Genomic DNA, 15643 nt, shown 5'->3' with positions numbered 1-15643 from the left:
GTAAAAACCTATTTCCTGGAATTCAACTTTGACAGAGACAGACAGACACAGACACACCCTGCAAGGAAATACCTGGAGAGCCAGAGACCTTCCCTGCTGTGAGTGCTGAGGGCTGCGCTTCACTTACCGCATGGCCAGACTAAGGGAGACGGTCGTTTTTGAGCAGAAGGGGACACGCAGTAGGGACAAAAGCTAATGTTTACTGTGTCGAGACTCTGCTGCACGCTCCATGGGCATCAACTTCTTTAATCTTCTCTCAACACCACAAGGTAGGCCCTATTAGAATCTTCTTTCCCTTTCACAGATAGAGCACTGAGGCTTAGACAGGCAAAGCCACCTGCCCACAATCCCACTGTTCCGTGGAGAGCTGGGATGCGGAACTGCAGCGGGAGGACTCAGCCGAAGGCCACGCCTCCCCGCTCCGGGAGTCCATCCTCTCATCTTCTGAGGGGGAGACCGAAGGCTCAGAGGGCACTGGTCCAGGCCACGGTGCAGACCCAAGGGCCACGAAGTAGGTCTCCTGAGCTCTAGCCCCAGGCTCACGCTGCCTCTAACATGCATGAGTGTTAAGAAAAGTATGAAAGCCTACATCAAAAGTCTCCAGCACAGAGTGCAGGCCAGATCATCAGCTTCCCGAGGGTGCAGATGCCCCCAAACTTCTCAGTACCCCCGGTGCCGTGGCAGGCAGCTGGATGCTGGGCGAACAGTCGGCCGGTGCTGTATGGATGGAGGTGTGCTGAACAGATGGAGGGGTGGGTGTGGGGGTGGACGGACGGGTGAGTGAGTGGGTGAGTGAGCGGGGTGGCTGAGTCTGTAGGTGGGTGGATAGAGCTACGCTGACTAAGGCCCACTTCCCACTGTTTACATCCAAAATAGATTCCCCTGCAATATTTTTGGCAAACCAAGCCGCCTCTATACCCCAGAGACCAGAAGCTGCTTCATAAATCTGTAGGCAGATGTGACGCCACCTCGACAGTCCTGCAGAGGAGCTGGAAAGCCCCAGGGGGAATCCCAGAGCAGGTTCCAACCAAAGACGACAGCGCCCTTGAGCCAGCCACCCTGCAGCCTGCCACCCTGCAGCCTTGCGGAGGAGGAGCAGAGAGCGCAGCTCCAGGCTCTCGGTGGGGGGGCCCCACAGCGAAGGGAAGGATGACGAACCCACGTTCCCCAGCGCGCCCACCTCTCCCTCGGCTCGCGACCCGCCTCCCTCTCCTCAGCTGTCACGTGGCACAATGCTTGCCACTTCTCTTTTTATAACAACAGACCCAATTAAATCATATAAGGATCATAAAGTAAAACTCCAGAGCACACAGGAAGTACTCAACAACTGTGAGTGGTCACCCTTCTCGTCTGGGAGAAAGGCTGTTACTCTGACACCATTTAATAAAAAAACAGACAAACAAAACCTAAAACAACAGCCAAAAAACCCACTAATGCCTATCAAGGGGTTCTGAAAGCTATAACAGAGTATGTTTTATCGTGATGATGAATGGCTACAGTGCCCTGCAACACCAGTGTCATTAAAAACCAACAACCCTGATTCACACCCCCTTTGATACTGCAGGCTAGACTCACAAAGACTCAGCATAAGAAAGGGTGTGGAGATGGGTCTGTCCTCCCCATCAGGTGACAACAGAGGAACAAGAGGCTCAGAAAGATGAAGCCATCTGCCCAAGGTCGCTCAGCAAGGAGGAGGGATTCCTGCCCACCCCCCACCCCCCGCCCCGAGCTGGAGCAGGAGAGCCAGTGGAGCAGTGCCATCTCCAGCGCCCCAACTGTCAGGTGGCCCTTTAATGCGGCGGCCTCCTCACTGGTGGAAAAGTCCCTGGAAATGTGGACGTTCATTTTGACCCAAGTCACAACAGCCGAGAGAACAATGCTGCCACAGCCAATGGAAATATGGGAAAAATAAGATGTAGTCAGCTGAACTTTAGTCCTGTCTTGGCCCCAGTGCAGTACGACCACAGGCGAATCCGAGCTCTTCTGGGACCTCAGGACCCCACACACAAAGAGAAGCTCCACGTGGAGTTTCGTCCTCAACAGTGCCTCGCGGCTGCTGTGAGGACTAGCGGAGACCACGTATGTACGGTGCACAGAACGGAGACTGGTCCCGGCGCGTGGGGAGAGCTCAAATGCCAGCTACTACCGCGATTTGTATTTACCACTGAAAGGAGGGGTTGAGAGCAGCCAGCTCCAAGACCATGCACAATCACCCATCTATTTATCCACAGTCACTCAAAGAAAGAGGGCACACGTGACCATCCACAACCAGAAAATAAATACAACCTCTGTCTCCAAGCCAGAGGTTTTGTTTGTTTTTCTGTTTGCTTGTTTGGGGCCAATTAAGTGGCCACTCGGCGCCATCTCATCCTCCTGTTCCCTCGTCCACGTCCACGCTTTCCTTCTCTCAAGGGCTGCACGCACCGCACTTCTGCTCGGGGGGCTGGGGGCTGGCTCCCAGCGTAACAGTCAGTGTGTTGCTGGGAGCACCCCTGTCGAGTCCACACCAGCGCCCGCACCCTGCCCACTGTCCCCAGCCCAGGAAGCACCACACACCGTCCTGGGCCTCACAGCTCCATTTCTTCTAGGCTTGAAAGGAGGGCAGAGGGTCCTGATCATGGAAGTTAACCCGCAGTACAATGACTGTCTGAAGCCAGCCAGCCAACGGAAAGCAAGCAAGGAGAAAGGGCATCTCTAAGGGACCACCAGGAACCAGGGCTCTGAGCTGCTATGACACGGGAACTGTATTTTAGGAAGACGGGATCCAGACTGTAGCCCAGGACAGAGTCAGAGAACCATCATCTATCTTCCAAACCGCAGCCTGGAAGAAACAAGTGGGAGAAGAGGAACTGAGACCATCTGAGGCCACTGCATCTTTGCTCACAAAAGAAGTGGCAGGAGAGACTGCTTAAACCCCTGACCCAGAAGAAAGGGGAGCCGCCGGAAGACCAGCAGCCCAGCTCTCCAGCCCCTCACAGACGGCAGGAGCTGTACAACCACCCCACACAGAGTCGGCAGAGCACGCAGCGAGTCCAGAATCCTGCTTAGAGGCCAAAGGAAACAAATGACGAGCGCAGACAGGGCCTCCCATCATGGCGCTCGCCATGGAGGCGGGCTGGGCAGAGCAGCACGTGCTGGCTGCGGGTTGCAAACGCAAGGCGAAACCCTAACTGCCTGACACGAAGGAGCATGGCTACGGTCGCCGGCGGCCCCAGAGTCTCAGGCTGCACAAGCCTCAGCCTCCACCATGCCCTCGCGCTCTCCCAACAGGGCCTCCGGGCACCTGAGCTCAGTCTCCTCACCCATTTCTGGAAGGACACACTGAAACACTGATCCATGCATGTGCTTAACCCAGAACCCCAACTAACTGCACACCCTTATCAGAGTACTGGTCCAACTAATACACCAAGGAACATCCTAACTGGCGATTCAAAGGCCAGAAAGAGCTCCTTTAAAGAGGATTTTGAGACTTGGAATCAGAAACCTGAGTTCATCCTTTGACAACATTAAAGGAGATTCACAGTGAAGAGTTTTTGAGTACCTACTGTCTTCTAGACACAGTGATGCCAACACCATGGGGGACCCGGCAGACACTCTGTCTCAACAGGCTAACAGTCTACTTAGGACTGTATCTGCTGATTTTTAACTTGAGGAAAGGAAACTGGGGCTTTGGTTTCTGAATGAGCTAAACAGTATCCTTCTATCCAGAAGGTTCCTCCAGGGCCGTCCCAGGGAATGCACTGTCTCTACTAGAGGAAGAGGGGGCACAGAGAGCCTACATGCAGTCGGCTCTGGCAGAGGCGGCTGAGCGCGCCCAGGAAGCAGGTTTTCACACCAAGCTGGCAGAGGACCCACGGGGGCGCCTCGCAGCGCCCAACGGTCAGCGAGCAGCCTTCCTAGGAACTAAAGAGGGCCTGCTGCTCGGAGAAGCCTGCTCAACGTTACGTGGCAGCCTGGACGGGAGGGGAGTAGGGGCAGAAAGGACGCACGCATGGAGTATGTGCGGCCGAGTCCCTGTGCTGTCGCCTGAAGCCATCGTGACACTGTTAATCGACTGGACTCCAATATCAAATAAAAAGCTAAAAAAAAACCCCTCATGAATAAACTTAAAAAAAAAATACAGGCCTTCTGCTTTAAAACAAAACAAGGACACACTAATTTTAGACTCCCCCTTCATGGCACAGATGGAGAAAATGAGACCCAAAAAGAGAGAAAGACTCTCCCAAGGTCACAATGGTCCAAACGGTCAAACGGCCTAAGACAGATGACCACAAAGTCAGATGACAGATCCCTCAGTAATTCACAAACTGGTTTTTTGTTTCTTTGGTTTTAAATCCTAAAGCAGCCTCTGGGCAAGGTGGGAGCCGAGTCAGAGGAACACCTGTCAGGCGGCAGGGCGCTGGGGGGCCGCGGGGGTGCGGAGCGGAGGCCCTGCCAGGCCGCTCTTCCGTCCAGTGCGTCATCTTGTTATGGCAACGGGAAAGCGTTCAGCTGGCCGGAGCTAAGACCCAGCCCTGTGCTCAAGGCGTGCGCCAATCCGGGCCGGCCTGGGACATGATTTTTCTGCAAGCTCATACATGACTCATCTTTACAGGCCTCCTATCAGGTCTGCTGGCTGCAAGGAATCCCATTCAAACCACCTCTGCCAACAGCTGCTCAGGAGACCAGGCAACAGGGGGTTGCTGCAGTTGACTTTGTAAAACATGGTTAGCCTGCGTCTGTGCTATCTCTTGTCTCCTTACGATACAGCTGCCACTATTAATGTTATTAGTATCTAGGCAGCCTAAAGACTGCACTGTGTGCTGTGTGCTCAGAAATGCCTGACTCCTTGCTTCCCCATGGACTGTGGCCTGCCAGGCACTTCTGTCCACGGGGATTCTCCAGGCAAGAATACTGGAGTGGGTTGCCATGCCTTCCAGGGAATTTTCCCAACCCAGGGATCGAACCCGGGTCTCCTGCATTGCAGGTGGATTCATGACAGGTGGATTCTTTACTGTCTCAGCCACCAGGGAAGCCCAAAACTGCACTGGGCCTACCCTAATGTAACAGGATTTAAAAAAAAAAAAACAGAAAAGAAAGTTAGAAACATGAACAATCAGATTAAGCTACTGTGTCTCCAGCAAGTTAGGAAGCTTTAAGCAATGCTCCCTAAAGGGGCCGGTGGAGCCCGGGCGCAGGCGCACCACGACCCTAGGCAAATCACCAGCCTTCCCAGGCCTCAGCCGCCCTCAGGGGAGAGGCAGGCTCACTGGCCCTGCTCTGGCCCCCAGGATCACTGAAATGAGGTCGTCAGTCGATGCACTCTGGACAGAGACTATAAAAACTGTACGCCTGTTCAAGACCGTTTTGATGTTATCCCTGGTCTGGGAACTGGGAAGGCCAGGCCCAGTGGGGTCCGGGCGGCTGCCAGGGGCACACAGTGTCTCCCATCAGGAGGGCCGCAGGAAGGAGGGAGTCAGTGACCCAACGTGCCCTGAAAGTGTTGCTATTTATCGACTGGATACATTTTGAGTACATTGATACTTGCTGGGTAAAGGAAGTATTAAGATTTGAGAGTTTTAAAACTGATCTAGGAGGACTCTCTGTGGGCCAAGAGTGTGCAGCCTCCTCTGAGAGCCTGGGCTTGTACTTTTCATCTGTTCTGAGAAAATACAGTGACAAAAAGTTACTATGACTGCAAATAAGTTTTCCTTTTTAAGGAAAGCATCTTCACACATCTGAAAAACACAACACTAGAGTCTGAGACACTATTTATTCTGCCCTGAGGCAGGGTGCTGGCCAAGTCCACAGCCGCCTCAGTCAGGGAACCACGGAGCAGCCTGAGGCCACAAGGAGCCGAGAGAGCCGCCAGAGGGTTTGGTGATGGATGAAGATCCTGGACAGAACCCCGTCGTCTGCCAGGAGTACCTGGCAGGGAAAGAACCACTCCTCTCAACAAAAAAAGGGAAAAAAAAGAGAGAAACCCCTGCATAACTTACACCTCCTCCAGACAGACTGTGTGGCTCTGGAGACAAGATCCTTCTTGCATCACGAACACTAGAACAACGCCAGGCCCCTAGGAGGCTCTGGATAAACTACCGACCTAGAACTGAGGAATGAGCCCGGAGATTCTGAGGAGTCCAGTCGGTGACACTGAGGCCTCTTCTTCCCGCCCCTTAGCTGGGCCCACTTAACTGCCCACCCCTCACAGTTCCACCGAAAGTCTAATGGGGATAACCCATTACTAATGCTGGTAACCCCCAGCACCCCCAACCCTGCCAGGGCTAAGGCCTGTGTGACCAAAACGTGCCCCCTGAGATCACTGCCATTCCCCAGAGCCCAGCAAGCGTCAGACCCCAGGCGCCGACACCTCAATCAGTGCCAAGCGAAGGGATGGAGGAACGGATCCGTGAAGGAATGGAGCAAAGATTTCAAAGTCCAGATAAAAAGCAACAAACACAAGTGGCGGCTTCTGCGAGGAAAGGGACGCACGCTGGAATGCTGCCAGTCTGAGTGGGGAGCGGGCGTGGGCGTTGGGGTGGCAGCGAGGGTGGGTGGCCCCGCCAGAGTGGCTCGCATCAGCAGGGCTCAGGGTTACCAGGGCTGCCTGCTTTCCAAAAGAACCAGAAACCCAAGACTGGGGAGTGATCTCCTGATTTTTAAATGCAGACCATCAAGAACACATGTGGCTCATGCACAACACATCTATGGCCTGAATCCAGCCCACGGCCGCTGGTCTGTCGCCTCCGCTCATCAGGTGAGAGGGGTGTCCGGCTTCAGAAAGGTCAAGGCTTCAGTTCCCTGCACGCAGTGTGTCTGCCGGGAGGAAGCACGAGCGCACTGGCCCCAGAGCTGCAGACACGACCAGAATCAGGCTCACTGGCCCCCCAAGTGGCCCCAGCACTGCGCACACCTCCCACGGTGCAAGTCCTCAGAACAGACCCCTCTCAGTTCCCCTGGAAAGCCTCTTCTCCGAGCCTGCCCTGCCCACAAGCTCACCCCGGGAGCTCCCTAAGCCGTCTGGCTCTGCTTGCTCCCTGCCTTCTCATTACATCTGGAAGACACCAGGGAGCCTCCCCCCTCCCACGCCAGCAGCCTTCCTGGCCTTCCAGGTTCAACCCTTCTCCACCGAGCCTAAGTGGACAGGCCCCAACCAGCCAGCAAGCTGACCCTGCACCCCCTGTGGAACCCAGACTGTGTTGACCCCTCACTGGGCCCAGAGCAGATGACTGCAGACAGCCTGATCTGGTCCCTACAGAAGGGTCTACCCTCAGAGGAGGTGGGTACCTATGACCCCGACGCCAGGCAGGCACTGCTGAGGAAGTAAACAGGTTGAAAGGCAGCACGACAGACTCTGAAAGATCTCCCTGGCGGCTGAAGGAGCTGCGGCTCCCAATGGGGATTGGGTGGGAAGGGCAGCAGGGGTCCTGGGCTGCATCAAGCTTCTCTCACACTCAGAAAACCCCGGCTGCCTTAAGTCCCGAGAAATCAGAGCACTGGTCCTATTTTCTGAGTCGAGATTACAAACACGCGGAAGTAACTCTCCTGCTCAAGTCAACAGAAAACAGCAAAACCTGACAATGACCGCTGGCTGGGCGCCAGGCTCTGTAATCCACCAGAGCCTGTTCCCCTGCTAAGACGAGGCGTCCCTTCACCTGAGGACCTCTCCTTTACACGGAACACCTGCTGGTGACCTCACGGTAAGTCCATTTAGAAAAGGAACGCCAACAGAAACCCGAACGGAAATCTCGCTGAAATGCAAGTTGACGGCCACCTATGATGACCAGCAGAAAGCACCCGGAAGGCGTACCCTTCACTCTGGAGCGTCCCAGTCTGCCTCGACAGCTGTGCATGAATCACAGCAAAGGACCCGAGGTTAGAAGGACCGACTTCCCTCCAGCTCCACGTGAGGGGCCAACCTCAGCATTTCCTGTTCGGCCACCTCCCACCACAGGCACCTTCCTCCGGAGCTTTCCACACCCCCGGTCAGCCTCACCCCCCCATCTCCACGGGGGGCACCCTCGCCCTCTTTTCAGAGCCTTCCATCTGGTGGCCCGGGGTAATGCTGGGGCCGGCTCGCCCACCCTCAGATGAGCTTCTCTGAAGGCAGACACCGCTTGCTTCTGCATCTACTACAGCTCCTGGCAGAGGGGAAGGCCCAGGGGTAATCTGTGCAGAGAAGACCTGGCCTCGGGCCCCCTTTCTCCCGGGAGCAGTGCACTGCGAGATGGCTAAGCCTGGAAAGCAGCCTGTGGGGCTGGAGGGCAGGGGAGGAGGGGAGGTGCTTTTCATTGTGTTCTTTTTGACTTTTCCATGACTTTCAAATTTTTCAATTATCCTTATAATGAGAGAAAACCCTGTTGATGCTGTTTTTTAAAATAAAGCAGCCAAGTTTTCCCCAACACTGTCCAAGAGGCATGGCGCATCCTAAGAAACACTGCACAGATTAATCAGAGGTGCTTCTGAAACAGCACGCGTGCTGGCAGGGAACTCATGGTCAGCAGACTCAGCCCTGCGGCTGGAGAACAATGAGGACACCCAAGAAACAGCACCTGAGGCCAAGGGCGCTGCCTGGAAGGAAAGCACTGGGGCCTCGGCTCCCAGAGCCGGGCATGGGGGCGGGGGACAGCGCCGGCCTGCAAGAAACCACTGAGCCTGTCACAGCGGGACCACATTTGCTCTTACAGACAACCGGTAAGGATTTAATAAGCCCGATGTTTAAGGTGCTCGGCACAGAGCCGGATACACAGAAAACCCTCAAGAAAGGCGGTGAAAACGTCCTTCCTGTACTCAAGCCACAGCCTGCAAGTTACACGGCCTTCTGGGTCCACTTCCGAGGCGCTTCTCAGCAAAGTATCCCGGTTCAACCTGGGAAACCAGCAACGTCCAAAATCAGTGTAACCTGCCCTATTTCCAGTCCCCGAAGAGCCCACCTTCCAGAGCTCAGCTGCAAAGGGGATGACAGGGTATCCGGTTATGACGACCAGTGGTGTCCCCGCTCCGGGAGCCCTGGACCCAGAGATGTGTCCTGCAAGGTGTCGCCGGCTTAATTAAGCCCTGCGCCCCAGGTGCACCGCCCCCGAGTTGCGTCTTTGGAGACTACTATTTCCCAGCCCGGGGAAAACCCAGGTAACCGGAAGGCGAGGCTCTGAGATCTCTAGGAAGACACAAAGAGATGAGGCTGGCAACGAGATTTCTAACCGAACCCCAGACCCAACCGGCTCCCCGTACGCCCCCGCTTCCAAGGGCTCAGCCTGAAACCGGAGGAAAGCTCGCCCGCGCCCTGAAAACGCCCAGGGACACATCCTGCCCCGCTGCCTTTGAAGCCTCCGAAGTGGAGACGTCTGGTTCAATTTAAACTCGAGGCTCCTCAGAAATGACACATAGATTGTGGCTCGGCTCCGTCACCGCCTGAAGGACGACCGCCCGCCGCCCGGCCACTGGGACACGCGGTCCCTGCCCGGGTCCCCGGCCCCTTGTCTCAAAGTTCACGCCGCGGGCCGAGCGGCGCGCACCGGCCCGGCCCGGCCTCCGGGCCCCCGGCCCCCGCCCCGGCCCCGCCGGCCTGTGGCCCCGGGAGCGCCGCGCGGCCCGGCCCCGCCGCCCGAGACGCGCCCCGCAGGCCCAGGGGCGCTTTCGCCCCCGGAGCCCGGCCGCGCGCCTCACCTGCTTTCTCGATCTTGCCGGACATTTCCGGGCTGCGCCGGAGGCCGAGGCCGCCGCTCATCGGGCCCGGGCCGGGCCGCTGCGGGCGCCACAGGCCGGCGCGGCCGCCGCTCGCCTCGGCCCTGGCTCGCCGCGCCTCAGGCCCGCGCCGGCATGGTGGGCTCCGCGGGCCGCAGCCTGTGCGCTCGGCCAGCGGCGCCCCAGCCCGCCCGGGGGTGCCCGCCGCCGCCGCTCCGCCTCTTCTGCTCCCGCCGCCGCCGCCGCCGCTTCCCCGGGCCCGCGAGCCGGCCGCAGCGCCGCGCCGCCGCCCGCCCGCCGGCCTCGGCCGCGGCCAGAGCGCCACCTGCCGGGCGCGGCCTCCGCGCCGCCGAGGAAGCAGCGCCCCCTGCCGACCCGGAGCCGGCCGGAACTTCCCGCCCGGGACGCAGCGCCCCCTGCCGACCCGGAGTCTCCACGCCATGGCGAAGGACCGGCCCCTGGCCACCAACCCACACCTGGGCCTCCGCTGCCCGCACGCACGGACCCTCGACGCCAGGGCGAGGGGTGGCATGGACCACCCGGGACTCAGCCTCCTCTGCTGTAGAATCAGACTCTCCAGCTCAAGCCTTGAGTCTGATCCCAACCAGGCTCAGCTTGCCCTGCTGACTTGCCCCTCCTCGCTTGGAACACAGGGCTCCCACCCAAACTCTTGTCTCCACACCAGGGCCTGTGACTGACCCCACCCGCATCCAGAGGCCCCTGCTGGCCCATAGTCCATAGGCACACAGTGACCTCCTGCCTGCTCTATTCACTTGACCCCCAAATGTGGACCAGGGTCCCTTCCAGCCTGGACTTCTGCTGGGCCTTTTCTAAGCACAGTGGTTAGTTCAGTAAAAGTGATTAAGAATCAAAGAAACTATTAGGCCTACAAAAATGTGCACAATCACTTATTCCCTCCAAAGAGTTTATAACTTGGAGAAGCAAAGTTAAATCAGATAATGCAAGTATAAAACATTTTAGTAACACAAAGGGTGTTCACATGTGACAAAATCTCCAGCACCTTGCTCACTGTCCTTAGCCCAAGATGAAAGAAGTACAAAGAAGGATGAATTCAGCTTTCCCCCATTTCCCTCAGGTACAGTGAATAATCTGGAGATGGGAACAGAGTCTGGAAGGGGAGCACAGAGAAGAAATGATATTAATAATAGACATTGCAAAGAGTCTTATTCACCGCTCCCTGCACCCTCTGGCAGGCTTGCTGATTCTGTAACTGAGAGCCGGGCTTAGGTAGCAGCCAAATTTCCAGAGTCATCAGTGCCAGTTCTCTAGGGGTCAAAGGCAAAGCCAAAGATTAACACATTCATCTCTCTTTTCCAGCTGATGAACGGCTGCTCTGAGCCAGGGTGGGACGGCTCTACTCTCTCGGCAGCTGCAGCACCAAGCAGAACTGACCCTTGGCCCCAGACCCCCTCCCCCATGCTCCCAAAGCTGTCCCCAATCCTTCTAGGTTTCTGAGTCAGTCTTTTAGGTCCAGAAGTCTGTGTGCAAAGCAGAAAATTAGTCTGAATAGCTGGCCTGGTCAGGGTTCATGAGAATGGAACCAAATATTAATATATTTAATAAATTGACACATCAAACAACAAAAGGTTTTCAAACAATAAAGTGCTTTACAAATGGACATGACTGTAAATAAGGGTCATGGAGTTTATTTAATAAAGGTTATTCATCAAAGGCGTTTATAGGGATTTCCCTGCTGGTCCAGGGCTAAGACTCTGTGCTCCCAATGCAGCTCTCCCAGGTTCCATTCCTGGTCAGGGAACTAGATCTCACATGTTGCAACTCAGAGTTTGCATGCCTCAACCTAAAAGATTCCACATGCTGCAACTGGTCAGGGAGCTAGATCCCACACGCTGCAGCAAAGATCCAGGATTCTGTGTGCCACAATTATGACCCGTCGCAGCCAAATGAATAAAACAGATTTACAGCTGAGCCACCAAGGAAGCCCCCCGAAATTTAAAAAGATGTTTATAATAGAACATATGCGAGGTGATGAAGCAAACACATTACTACAGCTTTTGTTCTTCCTACCCTAAGGCTTTCTCTCCTGCCGCTCTTTCTGCCTAGAATAGTCCCTCTTCCTCTTCTCCGCCTGGCTGACCCCTAGTCATCTTTCACTTCTTGATTTAACTGCCACTTCTACAGGAAATCCTCCCAGATGCCCCCAGTTGGGGCAGCAGCTCCCTGTACTGGTCAAGATGCTTGATTTCACTGTCAGAAACCCAGCTCAGCTTGGTTAGGGCAAAAAAGGAATTTGTCGGACATCGCAACTAGCAAACCGAGGATGCAGCCAGAGCCAACAGCTACCTCTAGGCTCTGAACCTGCAACATCGCTCCTCTGCGGCTGCTGCTGAGTCGCTTCAGTCATGTCCAACTCTGCGACCCCATAGACGGCAGCCCACCAGGCTCCTCTGCCTCTGGGGTTCTCCAGGCAAGAACACTGGAGTGGGTTGCCGTTTCCTTCTCCAGTGCATGAAAGTGAGAAGCGAAAGTGAAGCCGCTCAGTCGTGCCCGACTCTTAGCGACCCCATGGACTGCAGCCCACCAGGCTCCTCCGTCCATGGGATTTTGCAGGCAGGAGTACTGGAGTGGGGTGCCATCGCCTTCTCCCATCACTCCTCTAGGTTGGCTCTATTTCCAAGTGATCTCTCTCTACCCACTGGCTGTGTTGGGTACCAGCTGACTCTCTTTAGCCTAGTTTAAGTCACACACCTGCCCCCAAGCCAATGGCTTGCAGGTGGGGGTTGGGGGGGAGAAGGATGCATAAACTGGCCAGGCTTGAGAATTTGCACTGATTACAAGAAAGCTTGGGAGAAGATGCCATAGAACCAGCAGCTGGGAACAGGAAAGGGTGATGCTCAAACAGTACCTGGGTTGGCAGTGGGGGGACTTCCCTGGGGGTCCAGTGGCTAAACTCCATGCTCCCAATGCAGGGGGCCTGGGTTTGATCCCTGGTCAGGGAACTAGATCCCACATGCTGCAACTAAAAAAGACCCCACATGCCACAAGAAAGATCGAAAATCCCATGTCCTGTAAGACCCAGTGCAGCCGATTTAATTATTTTAAAAAGCAGTGTCTTGGGAACACATGCTAATGAAGCAAAATCCATGGACATCCATCTCAGCATCTCAGAGGGTTAAGACCCTTGCAGCTTCCTATATGTCTCCTTGATAGCACACACCTCCATATTCAATTTCTCATTATCTGTTTAATGTCTGTCCCCTTCAGGACACTGTAAGCTCCTACAGGCAGGGACTGTCTCGTCTGTACCCTTGGGATTTTAAGTTATGGAGGTGACTGAGTGACATGGAGAGGCCAGTGCCACTGAGAGAAGGATTTATTACTTAGATTTCTTGAGAGAAGGAGGCACGCATGCCATGCAGAGCCATGCAGGAGCGTCAGGGTGGTCAGGAGGCAGAAGTGGGGGTGAGAGGAACACTCAGGATAGGGATTTTTTTTTTTTTTCAGGAAAGGCTAGGAAGTGTAGGGTAAACAGTTGAGGAGTGACTAGTGGGAGCAATTCCGATGGGCTCTGGGCGGAAGGGGCGGGCTCTAGTTGCCTCGCGTGTGTGCTCACTCATGTCCAACTCTTTACAACCTCACAGACTGTAGCCTGCCAGGCTCCTCTGTCCATGAAACGGTCCAGGCAAGAGTACTGGAGTGGGTTGCCATTTCCTACTCTACAGAATCTTTTCGACCCAGGGATCGAACCTGAGTCTCTTGCATCTCCTGCACTGGCAGGTAGGTTCTTCGCCACTGTGCTGCCTACGTAGCGCAGGTGCCTAAGGGCAGAGGAAATATCGGCGTGCTGCGTGAGAGTTATGTGACAGATAAGAGGAACTGGAGAACCATATGGAAGCAGGCGTGTCTTCTTATAAAGCGGTTGGGGCTGAAGATTCAGATGGGGTGGTTTGTGCACGAAAGGTGTTCTGCCTTCTACATCTCTAAGAACTGGCTAGCCTCTCCCAGGTCAGCAAAACTTTGAAGATGTCGAAATATCATGAGATAGACATGGAAAACAAACTTATGTTTACCAAAAGGGATGGGGGGGTGGGGGTGGGGAGGGATAAATCAGGAGTTTGGGATTAACATATATACATGACTATATATAAAATAATCAACGAAGACCTACCATATAGCACAGGGAACTATACTCAATAACCTATAATAATCTATAAGGACTCTGAAAAGGAATATATGTGTGTGTGTGGGGGGGGGTTGTGGGTGTGTATAACTGAATCACTTTGCTGTATGCCTGAAACTAACACACCATTATAGTATGGATGTGAGAGTTGGACTATAAAGAAAACTGAGTGCGAAAGAATTGATGCTTTTGAACTGTGGTGTTGCAGAAGACTCTTGAAAGTGGAGATCCAACCAGTCCATTCTAAAGGAAATCAGTCCTGGGTGTTCATTGGAAGGTCTGATGTTGAAGCTGAAACTCCAATCCTTTGGCCACCTGATGCAAAGAGCTGACTCGTTTGAAAAGACCCTGATGCTGGGGAAGATTGAGGGCAGGAGGAGAAGGGGATGACAGAGGACGAGATGGCTGGATGCCATCACTGACTCAATGAACATGAGTCTGAGTGACCTCTGGGAGTTGGTGATGGACAGGGAGGTCTGGCGTGCTGCGGTTCATGGGGTCGCAAAGAGTTGGACACGACTGAGCGACGGAACTGAACTGATACTTCAATTAGAAAATATAAAAATAAAATGTCAATGTAAAAAAACAGCATGAGATACAGAAAGTGAAAATCGTTATTGGTGCCGAGCCCACGTCTGGCTTGCACTCGTGGCAGCAGCCCAGGGAACGGGCTCAGTCAGTACCTGCATGCGTGCGGCTGGGCCCTCTCCCAAAAATCCAGGGAGGGGTGGACCGATGACCACTACACATCTCTGCAGACTCCACCGTGGAAGGGACAGCGAGGTGGCCAGGAGCTTCCTGAGAGAGCCTTTTTAAGACTGGGGCCTTTTCCAAAAGGGTAACACCCCCATCTTGGCACTTGCAGACAACAGTCACCTACTGGAACAGCAGAAGTTCATGAGACCAGGGTAGAAAACAACCGAAGAGAGTCTGGTGCCTCCGGAGCTTGTGCCATCTTGGCTTGTTGGCCGTCACTTCACGGGAGCCTGCCTGAACTCCCAACTGCATCGTCAGTTCAGGGATGATCTCACCGCTGTATCTGATTGCAGATCAGAGGAGAGGTGGATTCCATACTATTTAACAGTACGCAACAGTATGAGGGCTGCCTGGGGCTTGCGTGAGTTCAGTCACTGCCTCAGCCCTCACGGTAATCCTAGGAGGATGGGGCCTAGATCAGGAAGTATTTATTTGATCACGTGTCGTGTGGCTTTTATTCAGTCGCTAAGTCCTGTTTGACTGTTTGTGACCCCATGGACTGCGACACCCCGGTTTTCTCTGTCTTCCACTATCGTCCAGAGTTTGCTCAGATTCATGTCCATTGAGTCAGTGATGCAATCTAACCATCTATCTCATCCTCTGTCCTCCCCTTCTCCTCCTGCCCTCAATCTTTCCCAGCATCAGGGTCTTTTTCAGTCAGTCGGCTCTTCCCATCAGGTGGCCAAAGTATTGGAGCTTCAGCTTCAGCAACAGTCCTTTCAATGAATATTCAGGGATGGCTTCCTTTAGGATTGACAGGTTTGTGGTCCAATAGATACCAGTTTCATAAAGGCTTGGCAAAAAGAATTCATTAGAAAGCATGGGGGGTGTGTCTCATGGATAGACCTGAAGGGCAGGAAGTGCAATGCTTCCCTGGCACCTGACCTGCACATGTGGCCCCTTATCCAGCCACCACCAGGTCCCCTCCTCTCCCACCTCAGCAGGCAGGCGGGACCCCTGAAGCATGCTTATTCCCAAACCTGAGTTCCAAGACAGATGATCTGATTGGCCCAGCTCCAGTCAGAGGCCGGTCTCTGGTCCAACTGGCCAAGTGGGCGGGGT

At 54.7% G+C, this 15643-nt stretch overlaps 1 protein-coding gene across 6 annotated transcripts in view; it reads right to left on the bottom strand.

The window, feature by feature from the left end:
* RAPGEF1 (Rap guanine nucleotide exchange factor 1) overlaps positions 1 to 9963 on the bottom strand; it is a 136446-nt gene extending 126483 nt beyond the window's left edge. For 4 of the 6 annotated variants that reach the window (XM_069582133.1, XM_069582143.1, XM_069582136.1 and 1 more), the window contains exon 1: positions 9646 to 9963. In XM_069582133.1, the coding sequence (XP_069438234.1) occupies positions 9646 to 9706 (61 nt within the window). In that variant the 5' untranslated portion in view covers positions 9707 to 9963. The remainder of the gene's footprint in view (positions 1 to 9645) is intronic. The other 2 variants (XM_069582138.1, XM_069582140.1) reach the window with 2 other exon arrangements.
* Between the last annotated feature and the right edge of the window lie 5680 nt (positions 9964 to 15643).

This window comes from Ovis canadensis, chromosome 3 (genome assembly GCF_042477335.2).
Source record: "Ovis canadensis isolate MfBH-ARS-UI-01 breed Bighorn chromosome 3, ARS-UI_OviCan_v2, whole genome shotgun sequence".
In the NCBI taxonomy this organism is placed as follows: domain Eukaryota; kingdom Metazoa; phylum Chordata; class Mammalia; order Artiodactyla; family Bovidae; genus Ovis; species Ovis canadensis.
Note: the sequence above shows the minus strand (reverse complement) of the source record. Positions and strands in the feature narration are given on the sequence as shown.